At 37.9% G+C, this 12,623-nt stretch overlaps 1 protein-coding gene across 1 annotated transcript; it reads right to left on the reverse strand.

Annotated features, from left to right (window-relative positions):
* Positions 1-2,745: 2,745 nt before the first annotated feature.
* On the reverse strand, positions 2,746-3,396 carry LOC112638259. The gene has a single exon (XM_025409633.1). It carries the CDS (start codon positions 3,394-3,396, stop codon positions 2,746-2,748), a length of 651 nt encoding a protein of 216 aa, XP_025265418.1.
* Positions 3,397-12,623: the final 9,227 nt, after the last annotated feature.

Below are 12,623 nucleotides of genomic sequence, written 5' to 3' on the forward strand. Positions count from 1 at the left end.
AACAGTTATATATTTCGTTATTTCAAGTTTTCTAACTTATTGTTATTGTTCTTTCTTTGATTTGTTATTTTTTTATTTTTATATTATTTTCTTTTGAATAAATGTGTTATATTTTTCTTTATTAAGTCCGTATAATTTATTTGAGTGTTAATTTTTCGGGAAATTTCGGTGTTTGTCGAATTTCGAAATTGCCAAAATCTCGCATAGAACAATTAACTTTTCCACTGATCCTGCCCTTCTACCATTAGGCGAACTAGTCGGCCCGTGGCGAATCAGACAAGCATTTTTCGCGTTACTTTAGTGTTTAGCGAACTGATACGTGAAAGACCGTATCTGCCCAACTTCGAGATCTCGAATCGTGAGCCTTCGCTTCGCCGCAGCTCACGCGCGAACATCCTCCATTTCTGTTCTTCCGCGAGTATTCGCTATCCGCCTTGTATTTTTGACGTTTTCGCTCTCCCTCACGTCCTCCTCTCTAATACCTTAAAGAGGAATTGTTTAAAATAAAAATTATAAATTAAAAACATCGCAATACATATATATATGTATGTATATATCATATATGGTTCATGAAATTCTTAAAAATTTATATTTATAAAATGTTGAAATTAATAAAACATTACTTTTACAATTTTATATTATGAAGAGAGATAAAAAGAGATGTCAGTGAAGTTGGCATATCATTTCCCAGCAGACCAAAATTAAAAGGGAATTTTTCTCGTATGCAATTGAGTTTTATAGTTCCTGATACTTATCAGCAATATTTCTGGTAATTTTATTCAAAAAAATCGATCGAAAAAATAATCCGCCAATTTCTTGCAGCAGATCATTTTCTATTAGATTAAAAAATAAAAGGAAGTTTTTCACGCATGCAGTCAAGTTCCATAATTCCTGATACTTTTTAATGATAGTTCTACTGATTTTAGTAAAAAAAGTCAACAAATGTAAATCTCTTATATCTCATATAGAAACTGAACTGAAGCAAGATGCCGACCGATTTTCAATAGTTTTGTTTATTATTGAAAAGTTTTCGACCTGGAGTCCTGGGCATGTATTTTGCCTTTTCAATGAGTTCTGACGATGGAAATAATAAGAAAATTTTTTAAACAATTATTTTATCCGAAATATTTATAGTTTCGAGCATAGAGATGATATGCTGGTCGTATTTCGAGAGTTCTAAAATCAGGATAAGTTTAATTGCGATACTATTTAATAATTCTTTTATAACATTTGTGTCATTTTTATTTTAAGAAATTCAGTGTTCTGATAATTTCGGTAGAAGAATTTTAGAGAAGTGTGATGATTCTCATTTCTTTTCGTAATGAAGGTTTATACATGCATATAAATAAAAAATTTTAAAAATATTTTAAAGATACATAGTAGTAGTAGTAGTAGTAGTAGTAGTAGTAGTAGTAGTAGTAGTAACAGTAGTAGTAGTAGTAGTAGTAGTAGTAGTAGTAGTAAAAAGACGAGTGGGGCTAGATCAGTCCCTAATGTCACTTAGATCTAAAAGATCTTCTGTAACCCTGTGGTTGCCTGAGTTAAGTAGCGATCCAACTGGCCCTTACAAGAAGGTTGTATAGCTCGCCCACTCTCATATTTTGTAACGCCCAGGGTTCAGCGAACATATAATCCCAGAGTATCTTCTAAGAGCAAGAGCGGGACAGTAACACAGGATGTGAATGTTGTTCTCTTTTTCTTTGTCGCATAGACGGCAGTCTTTCCGTTTGACTAAGCCAAGATTAAATAAGTGGGCTCTGAGGGTCATATGATCCATGAGTAGGCGAATGGCGACATTGAGTTTCTTTCTGCTCATGGTTAGAAGTTCATCCGTCCTTTTAGAAAGGGATTGGTTGAGCAGAAACTTGACTTGATGACAGCCCACTTGAACCTGGTCCACGAAACCAGATGTTCCCGTTTTAAAGACTCTTTGATGAATCTTTTACTTATGGCAAAGGGGCCGCCGACGATCTGTCTAGTCTAGAATGTCAAGGGTGCTTAGTTTTGCCAGGCCGTTCGCTACCTTATTGTCATAAATTCCCTGATGACTGGGAACCCAGGCTAAGGTGATCCTATTGTATTCGTGTTTAGTCTGTTGAGCGCTATCATGCAGACCCAAACCACTGAGGAATCAGTGGTGGTCTTAGCTAGGGCTAATAGCTTTAATAGCTGTCCTACTATCGGGAGCAGATTACTATATTTCTGTTGGTAGCTTTAACTAAAATTAAAGTTTGCACACTTAAGGATTGCTAGAATCTCAGCTTGAAAAACCGTCGTCAGCTCCCTTAAAGAATAAGATTCCTTATGGTTAGTCCTTGAACCGTAGACTCCAGCTCCAAATCATCCTTCTGCCCCCGAGCCATCCCTGTATCAAATATCACAGCTTGGCCGGCAGATTCGTTTACTCCCTAGAAGATATCTGGGTTTTGAAGAACTTAAAGACCTGGGATTTCTTAGGTATTCTATCATACAGCAGAGAGAATAAGTGTTCATGGAGGATAGCCTGGTATGACCAAGATATAGTCTTCTCTACTCACCCTGACATTTTAATCTGTAAGCAGAAAATTTGGCTGTGCTGATAATAAAGCGATCTAGGTGGAAGACAGAGTGCAATCTCAAGTGCCTCCGTAGGGGTTCTCATGATCATCGCCGCTCTAAGGTAACAACCTTGAAGTACTGAGAAAAGGCAAGCGGTCGAGTAGTGAAAGGACCTAATGCGGCTGTCAATCAGTCTCTCCAATGTCTTCAGAATAAAGGGGCAAGGCTGATGGATCTGAAGTCTTTGGCCAAGATGTGGCCATTCCTGCCTAGTTTAGATATAAAAGTGACTCTAGTACCACTCCCGACAATGGGCATGTGTCTAAAAACTATGTTAGCTCTGAACACTTTAACTAGGGGGCTTATCAATAGGCCCAGTCCTTCTTGTAAACAGGCGGAATAGATTCCGTCTGGTCCAGGTGATTTATAGGGTTTGAAGGTTTTGACGGCCCATTCAACACCTTTGAGATAAACTATCTTCGCCGCTAATGACCAATCCCTGGCTTTGAAGACATCCCTGCGTCTAGCGTGAGCGGTAGAATGATTGTCGACAGTTCGAAAACCTGGGAAGCCAGTCTTCATGAGGTATTCGATGAATTCAGTAAGGTTGATTGTATAGCCCATTGTTGGTTTAAGGCATCCCAACTGGATGTGATTGTCGGAACTGAGTATTCTGTTCAGTCTGGAGGCTTCTGGAGCACTTTCGACGTTTTCGCAAAACTCTCTACAACTACTACGTTTATTTCTGACTATTTCTCTGCTATACCTGCGTTGAGCGTTCCTAAAAGTTTCACAGTGCAAAGGCAGGCAAGAATTTCTAGCCTTGTTAAAAAGTCTCCTGGTCTCGAATCTGAGCATAGCTCTTTATTCCACCAAAGGACTTTAGTTTCAGATCGTATAAGTTTCAGGGAGTAATTCGCCTTAAAGGCGAAATAACGTTGCTTAAATAAGCCGCGACTGTTTCCAGGTTATTCCCTGGTTGATCCCTGTTATGGAATCTGGTCGGAACGGTAGTTAGTCTGTTTCTCAGATCTAATCTGAAGCCGTCCCAATTCAATTTTCCGCTTCCACGAATTCGTGGGTTGTTGGCGGAGGGTGAGACATATCTGCCTATGGTCAGATCCCGAAAGTTCATCTAAGATCCTCCAGTCTCCTATCAGTTCAGACACGCTTTCAGTATAAATAGTAATATCAATTGCCTCTTGTCTTCTGGCATCCATAAAGATGGGCTCCGTACCTCTGTTAGGATGATGAGTCCCTTGCCTAAGTCGTGAAGGCTCTCTCCTCTCGGGCACCCCTTTTGCTTTTACTAGATACTTCGTTAATGCCGCGTTCGCAGCGCATGTGCGAAAAAACTCGCCCGGCCTACCATCACCATCACTGAGTTAGCGTCACAGTCCACGAGGAGTTCAAGTCCCACCTCTTCAGCATGGGCAATCAGGTTTTTAACATTGTCCTGGAGGATCACAGAATTCGTAGGGCATATATGATGACCTTATGAGTAAGTCCATCGTCTTCCCCTTCTTGAGATTGATTCTTCAGATTGCTCGTCTGGACGACAGTCAGGTCTTCGCTGTTAAGCTGAAGTGATATTAATGGCTTTTGCTGTAATGCATGTCTTTAGTTTGCAGTTCGAACAGGATCTGAAAATAGTTCCACAGCTGCTTAAACCTTTGATGGCATTATTCAAGGCTTCTGGATAATGGCAAAGTGTGTGTGCATCGCAGCTGTGCTCCTGGCAAGGATGGCCGAGGCGCTTTTACTGTGATGCAAGTTAATTTATATGATGGATACCGTGGAAACCATCATATTTAGGCAATCTCCGGTCGCTAGTCCTGCGTTTTGTCTGCCGAGGAGTCTTAAGGCTTCCTCAGCAGACATGTCTGGCTCCTTCACGTGTACCATCACTTGATGGCGCCTAGGCATCGACCTGCACTATACGTAGGGCGTTTCTCCCCTCTTTCAGATCGGAGGATAGGCTTTTTAACCAGTTCCCTGACTGCTCGTTGTACACAAAAACAAAGGTCTATCTCCCAGGAGCCTGAAAATGTGAGGGCTTTTATACCCTCGGGTAACTCACGGCCTCTAATCATTTTCCTGATCAATCCAAAATCCGCGGCTCCTAGCTGCTTATTAGAAAAGCTCTCCAAAATGAGAGCTAGTCTTTTGGTCGTTTGGACATATGATCCTTGATCATTGATCTTAGGTCGTTTGCTCTGGCGAGTATCGATGGTGCTAGGGATGTTATTCCCCGACCGGGCGCGTTTAAGCACCACAGTTGGGGCTCCACCGCTACTAGGCCCAGGACTAGAATTAACTTCAGCGGGATGGATTTGGGCTTTCGTAGCCCCTCCTTCCCTTAGAAGCTGTTTCTTGTAGCGTCTCTTTGATACTCCGCTGTATTTGACTTGGGTGTTTAGGTATCCCCGAGTTGCATTCCTCCAGTTGTTCGGTCTCTATGGAAGCCACGCCCTAGAGGACTTTGTATATAGTGATGTCTTATCGTTTTATTTGGTACATTTGTCAAGTCCATTTTCGTTCCATGAGAATCGCGGATGCGCGATATCACTCAACCAGAGCCGCGAATGGCTGGGACTTGATTAAATATCCTGGATATCACCCGATCCGGGGGAACCATTAGAGACGCAGCGTTTCTGTGCCACGCAGCCGTCGGCACGGTTTCATTAACACCTTGATTTGGAAGGTTCCTCTTCATTGTTCGCACCAGGCTCTACTCTTTAATGAGTGGGCCCGGATGCGACCGAAGCCGCTCCACCATGCCAAGGTGGAGACCCATTCGGGAGGTTAAAGCAGTGACGCGCTGTTATGGGAATAAAGTCGCGCATGCACACCAACAAACGCTATGAATTCTCAGTAACGTATGTATTTTGATGAAATTTAAGGTATCGTCAGACTCCCCTCCGTGCGAAAAAGAATATTAAAGTGCAAGGAGAGAAAAAAATTTCTATTGAAAACAATTAAATATATTAAATATAATAATGCACTTTGTATATAACACATTACGCGTTATTACGGCTATTGAAAAACGCGAGAAAACTATGTGAGAAAGAACTTTCTATGCGCACCTAATGTTGCATCTAGATACATATATATGTGTGTGTGTGGTGTGTGTGTGTGTGTGTGTGTGTGTGTGTGTGTGTGTGGTGTGTGTGTGTGTGTGTGTGTGTGTAACGAGACAAGAGAGATTTAGCTGGATTATGGAGGATACCTGAATAGGTCTGTGATGAATTTTCAGATTCTACAGGAAAGGTGATGGGCTTTTCAGTACTTTTCGGCACTTATTTGATCAGCGAGCGACCTTTTCAAGGATCCTCCATGGCAATCAGCATTGTATCCATCGAGCAAGATACCAACATCACTCTGAAATCGCATATCATTGTTAAAAAGCAGCATTAGGTGTGAGGTCTGGATAACTCACAAGGAAAGGGTCGGAAGTGTCCCCCTCCGATTTTAATGAGCTTTGAATATGTTGTAGTCTAGATCAAAATAGGAGACACGTATTTTTTTATAAGTGCTGAGTCGGCCGTTAAGGGGGTGAAACACCTTCTTGAAAAAAATCGATTTTTTCATTTCTCAGCGGATACCGTCGAAGCGATAAGAGATATAAACAAAAGTTTCAAATAAAAGTTTTATGGTCTTTAATGTACTTCAAAATCATGTAATCAGATTTGTCGAAAATGTCATATTTTTCGAAATCCCCCCCCTCCCTTTTAATGTTTGAAAATTTTTAAATTTGTCTCATAACAAAACTTATAGCTCATTTAACGACAAATTCAATCATATATAATAAAGTTGTATTCCGAAGTCATTATATATATGTATATGGAAATATTACATAAAATACCGTACATAATTATTGCATACAAGAATAACAAATATTCATGGTTGATATCGGTTACAAAGATGATGATCATGAAAGAAATGATTTATACAAAGGGATTTTTTACACCATGCGCAAGAAATTACAGCAATTTCACCGCAAATATCACATGTTGGTTTTAAATTAGTTTTGAAACAAAAATCTACTGGTGTATTCAATTCTTCTGGTTTCTTTTCTAAATAACCACTTTTATACCATGCATATTTGAATAAATTTTTAAACCTTGGTGATGAAAATTGATTATGTGTTAATGATTGTAATTTTAAAATATTGTTTCTTGAATGAAGCTTGACGTCAAGATCTAAAAGCATGATGGTATCTGAAAAATGTCTAACAAAATTTTTCCATAAACGAAAAACCGAATACATCTAAAGGTTGTATTTTTCCCGTTGCTCCAGCTGGTATAGTTAACAAATTAATATTGTCTATAAAATCTGGTTTGTTTCTTTGAATTATATCAGGACAATGACCAGTCCAAGAATCTAATAATAACACTGATTTTGGTCCAACATTTGGAAAAAACACTTCTTTTATCCAGATCTCAAAATGATGCGATGTTAATTTTTCCAGATTTTGATGCCATGACAAAGATATTATTATCTTTAAACATTGTTTCTTTTACTATTGGACCAAATGTTCCAGTAGGTTCTTTTAAAACAATAAACAGAGGCGATAATAATCTACCATCAGCTGAAACAATAGGTTGTATAGTATAACTATGTGTAGTTGCTGATATGGATTGTACTATGCGCTCTACTTTTTTAATACCAATAGGTGATAGTGAACGACCCGGAATGAAATTCTAATTGAAATCCACTTTGGTCCGAATTATATACATTTTTCAATTCCATATTGTATAATAGAAGATTTAACATTTTCGATAAATGACTTGCTTCGTGCTTCTAAATCTTTGTCTGACGCTAAATTTTTTTTTGTTATAAATTTTGTAATTTTTCTAGATACGATATTATGTGCAAGCTTAAACCTTTTTACCCATGATAATGATGCTGTAAACCCAAGTAGATTTACTTCCTTCTGTGCGCGAAGAGCCCATCGAGCAATATCAATGTCATGAATAATTATTCCCTTTTCAATACCTTCATGGAATTTATTTAACGTATATGTTGAAATTTCTTTCAGTTTATCAAATCTGTTGCCACCTTTGATTTACTTGCTGCTCCCATCTTCTTAATTGACGTAATGACGTGACTTTCCGAAAATCTATTTCTTATAGATGCAAGAGTTCTTGACTTTTTTGTTCCACTTCTCCATAACTCTACTGGCATTTCTTTTATATTCTATTGGTACAGAATCCGCAACACATTCAATTTCTTTTTACAAAATATGTGTCTTCTTCTCTTTCTTCATCAATTACAGGTTCTACTTCAGGTATATCAAATTCGTTTTGAAAATCTAATGATGATTCTTCATAAACTTCAAACGCTTCTTCATACATTGATCGAAGCATATTTTCCATCATGTCTTTTTGTTTCATTTTCATCTGTTGTAACAGGACTTTCTGGGAATTCCCCAGTCATATACAGTGCAGTGTATAGCAGTACTGCTACATTTCTTGGATTAAACATTATCTAAAAAAATTATTAACATTATGTATATTTGTTTTATAAATATTAGCAAAAAAATACTTATTAGCAACAAAAATATTTTATTATTTAATGCGTATTAATAATTTGTTACGTTTTCCGAGTTTCATGAAAAATAGAACAGTTTTATCACATAACTTAAATAAAGTAATAAAATATTAATTATAATTTAAATACATTAAAACAAAACAGATAAACCGCAATTTTGAATGAAGTGTAAGTAAAAGCAAAAAACTATAAAAGTTTTAAAAATCGAAAAAGTACATACATACTGTATTGTTGTGTGCGTGGGGCACAATTGTTTTTTCAGGATAACGGCTAGTCTTGTTAATTAACTCGAGCACTTGTTAATTATTTGATAACTGATTTGTGACTGTCCGCCGCTTCTAGGCGGTGGCTTTTAACGCCTCCGGTTCTGAACGATTATCGGAGGAGGATCGCGCGGTGGCATGACCAAATAAAATCATTGGTTATTTCTAAAGTGGCGTGATCAAAATGCAAGCGAAGGAAGTCCGAAGACTTCCTCGCATTTTATTGCAATTCAGCGCTATTTCGAGAGTGATTTCTTCCTCTGTTTGATGACTTGGCCGTGTGATACTGGCTGTATCAGCACTTCGGGCAGCTGACTTTCTTATCGCGACGCATTTTTTCGCTCGCTTTATAAGTTATAATCCTTTTAATTATTTTCTTATATATATAAATATATTTACTATCGCGCTCGCGTATATTCGATAGACGCTTTAATAGTAATATGTGTTCCACTGCACGCAGTTGTTAATAAAATAATATATTGCACCAACTCATTTCGCGAATGCGACATCTGTTTATTCATAGAATTGAATCTATTAACATCGGCATCTGATCAATAATTTTCCTTGTCCGACTAGTTTTATTTTTCATGCATTAAAAACATTACTTTTCCATATAAATTATATGTATATTTATTGTCACATAATATAGACATATATTATAATTATAATTATTATATAATTTATAATTATATTTATAAATATAATTTCTATAATTTATAAAAATATATTCTCATAAATTATTTATTGCTAATTTATGGTTGCCTCTGTGAGTTTGCGAAGAAAAATGACTGTCGCTGTGAATAACGAGCGTCATAAGGCGGATAAAGCGGGCGTATAGTAGTGTATAGGGATATTTTTAATTTATTTCTGAAAAATGTGACTTCGGAATACAACTTTATTATATATGATTGAATTTGTCGTTAAATGAGCTATAAGTTTTGTTATGAGACAAATTTAAAAATTTTCAAACATTAAAAGGGAGGGGGGGGATTTCAAAAANTCGATTAGAGTAGCGAATAAAAAAAAAGGGAAAAGATCTGTACAAGAATTCGACGAGCGGATAGTCGAAATTCCGTTACATTTTTCGAAACTTCCGATCGATTTTATAAAGTCTTAGCCCATAACAAACGAGCTAGATAAATACCAGGAACAACTCCGCGCTTTTTTATGTTATCGATTTCAGTGCAAACATTCGATTCCATCGATTTATTATTATTACTGAGTCGATTTTGATATCTGTTATTGTTCAGAATTTGACTAGCGAGCCAAATCAAAATCCATGTACCGCTAAATAAAATCGATGGCGCCATCCGGTCCGCGATCAATGGCACTCAAAATTACGTATCGCCGTCCTTATCTCTCACAAAATCAAAAGGATCCTCGCGAATCGTAGGAATATCGAGTCCTATCGGGAACTCGCGATATCACGCGATTTGACGTGCCTCATCATGATAGGTTTACTCCAATCACCCGACTCACGAGCCCTTTTATAAGCCGGAGAAAGCCTTTCTAAAGAGAGAGTCAACTAGCTACCTCGAAAAACAATCAGATCTCCGAACGCGAGTGCACGAAATTCTTAGAATCATTGTCGCGAACATCCGTTAGTGATACGCGACGCGTAAATCTAGAAATCTCTTCACGTTATGAGTGTCGTATGGAATAACGGCATTCATCGATCAATCTTGCGGCAAGATAATTGCGTCGCTATTTTCGCGGTGTGGAAAACGGCATAGGTCGAGTCGTTATAACCGCTCCCAGCGTCGACTCTTCCGATATCCAGCCGTCACGAACTCAAACGATTGAGCGCGAGTGCAAGGACATAGCCGAGTGCCTCCACTTTCTCGTGAATAGGAGGGGCTTCCTTTGTCACTCGGACTTCGCTCAATCTCGTGTGCTCCTGCATAGTGTCTCGCTTACTCTCGCGTACAGCCGTGTAGCGCTGTCTCGCTCGCTCTTGCGTACAGCGTGTAGCGCTGTCTTGCTTACTCTCGCGTACAGCGTGTAGCGCTGTCTCGCTCGCTCTCGCGTACAGCCGTATAGCGCTGTCTCGTTCACTCTCGCGTAAAGCCGTGTAGCGCTGTCCCGCTCACTCTCGCGTACAGCCGTATAGCGCTGTCTCGTTCGCTCTCGCGTACAGCCGTGTAGCGCTGTCTCGCTTACTCTCGCGTGTAGCCGTGTAGCGCTGTCTCGCTTACTCGCGTGCTACTGCATAGTGCGGTCCCGCGCACTTTCGCGTATCGCTATGTATAGTGATCACGCTCGCGTACCGCTATATATTGCGGTCTCGTTTACTCTCGCGTACAACGGTGTAGTGCTGTCTCGTTCACTCTCGCGGACAGCTGTCTATTGCTGTCTCGCTTAATCTTGTGTAACTATCGATCAGTTCAAAAATATCGATTCCGCGTCACTGCACTCAAACTTTATATGAAATCTTGTGAACGTCATTGCAAACAGTAATAAATTGTAATAAATCTTGTTGACATCGCTGTGTACAAACTAACGAAGCAAATTCACATTTATTTGAACTGCCATAATCCTCGGTCGCGTGAATTTTCTTTTAATCTCGTGATACTCACTCGGGTATGTGTCCCGGCATTCACCGTGCGCATTGCAAAATCGCAATCTCAAACAGTTATATATTTCGTTATTTCAAGTTTTCTAACTTATTGTTATTGTTCTTTCTTTGATTTGTTATTTTTTTTTTTTTTTATATATTTTCTTTTGAATAAATGTGTTATATTTTTCTTTATTAAGTCCGTATAATTTTATTTGAGTGTTAATTTTTCGGGAAATTTCGGTGTTTGTCGAATTTCGAAATTGCCAAAATCTGCATAGAACAATTAACTTTTCCACTGATCCTGCCCTTCTACCATTAGGCGAACTAGTCGGCCCGTGGCGAATCAGACAAGCATTTTTCGCGTTACTTTAGTGTTTAGCGAACTGATTACGTGAAAGACCGTATCTGCCCAACTTCGAGATCTCGAATCGTGAGCCTTCGCTTCGCCGCAGCTCACGCGCGAACATCCTCCATTTCTGTTCTTCCGCGAGTATTCGCTATCCGCCTTGTATTTTTGACGTTTTCGCTCTCCCTCACGTCCTCCTCTCTAATACCTTAAAGAGGAATGTTTAAAATAAAAATTATAAATTAAAAAACATCGCAATACATATTATATGTATGTATATATCATATATGGTTCATGAAATTCTTAAAAATTTATATTTATAAAATGTTGAAATTAATAAAACATTACTTTACAATTTTATATTATGAAGAAGAGATAAAAAGAGATGTCAGTGAAGTTGGCATATCATTTCCCCAGCAGACCAAAATTAAAAGGGAATTTTTCTCGTATGCAATTGAGTTTTATAGTTCCTGATACTTATCAGCAATATTTCTGGTAATTTTATTCAAAAAAATCGATCGAAAAAATAATCCGCCAATTTCTTGCAGCAGATCATTTTCTATTAGATTAAAAATAAAAGGAAGTTTTTCACGCATGCAGTCAAGTTCCATAATTCCTGATACTTTTTAATGATAGTTCTACTGATTTTAGTAAAAAAAGTCAACAAATGTAAATCTCTTATATCTCATATAGAAACTGAACTGAAGCAAGATGCCGACCGATTTTCAATAGTTTTGTTTATTATTGAAAAGTTTTCGACCTGGAGTCCTGGGCATGTATTTTGCCTTTTCAATGAGTTCTGACGATGGAAATAATAAGAAAATTTTTTAAACAATTATTTTATCCGAAATATTTATAGTTTCGAGCATAGAGATGATATGCTGGTCGTATTTCGAGAGTTCTAAAATCAGGATAAGTTTAATTGCGATACTATTTAATAATTCTTTTATAACATTTGTGTCATTTTTATTTTAAGAAATTCAGTGTTTCTGATAATTTCGGTAGAAGAATTTTAGAGAAGTGTGATGATTCTCATTTCTTTTCGTAATGAAGGTTTATACATGCATATAAATAAAAAATTTTAAAAAATATTTTAAAGATACATAGTAGTAGTAGTAGTAGTAGTAGTAGTAGTAGTAGTAGTAGTAGTAACAGTAGTAGTAGTAGTAGTAGTAGTAGTAGTAGTAGTAAAAAGACGAGTGGGGCTAGATCAGTCCCTAATGTCACTTAGATCTAAAAGATCTTCTGTAACCCTGTGGTTGCCTGAGTTAAGTAGCGATCCAACTGGCCCTTACAAGAAGGTTGTATAGCTCGCCCACTCTCATATTTTGTAACGCCCAGGGTTCAGCGAACATATAATCCCAGA

Source organism: Camponotus floridanus, unplaced genomic scaffold, assembly GCF_003227725.1.
Source record: "Camponotus floridanus strain SB8 unplaced genomic scaffold, Cflo_v7.5 scaffold275, whole genome shotgun sequence".
Classification (NCBI taxonomy): domain Eukaryota; kingdom Metazoa; phylum Arthropoda; class Insecta; order Hymenoptera; family Formicidae; genus Camponotus; species Camponotus floridanus.

Excerpts from the sequence above, each read along its gene's own strand:
- LOC112638259 (XM_025409633.1), bottom strand. The coding sequence starts at position 3,396 with ATGCTCAGATTCGAGACCAGGAGACTTTTTAACAAGGCTAGAAATTCT.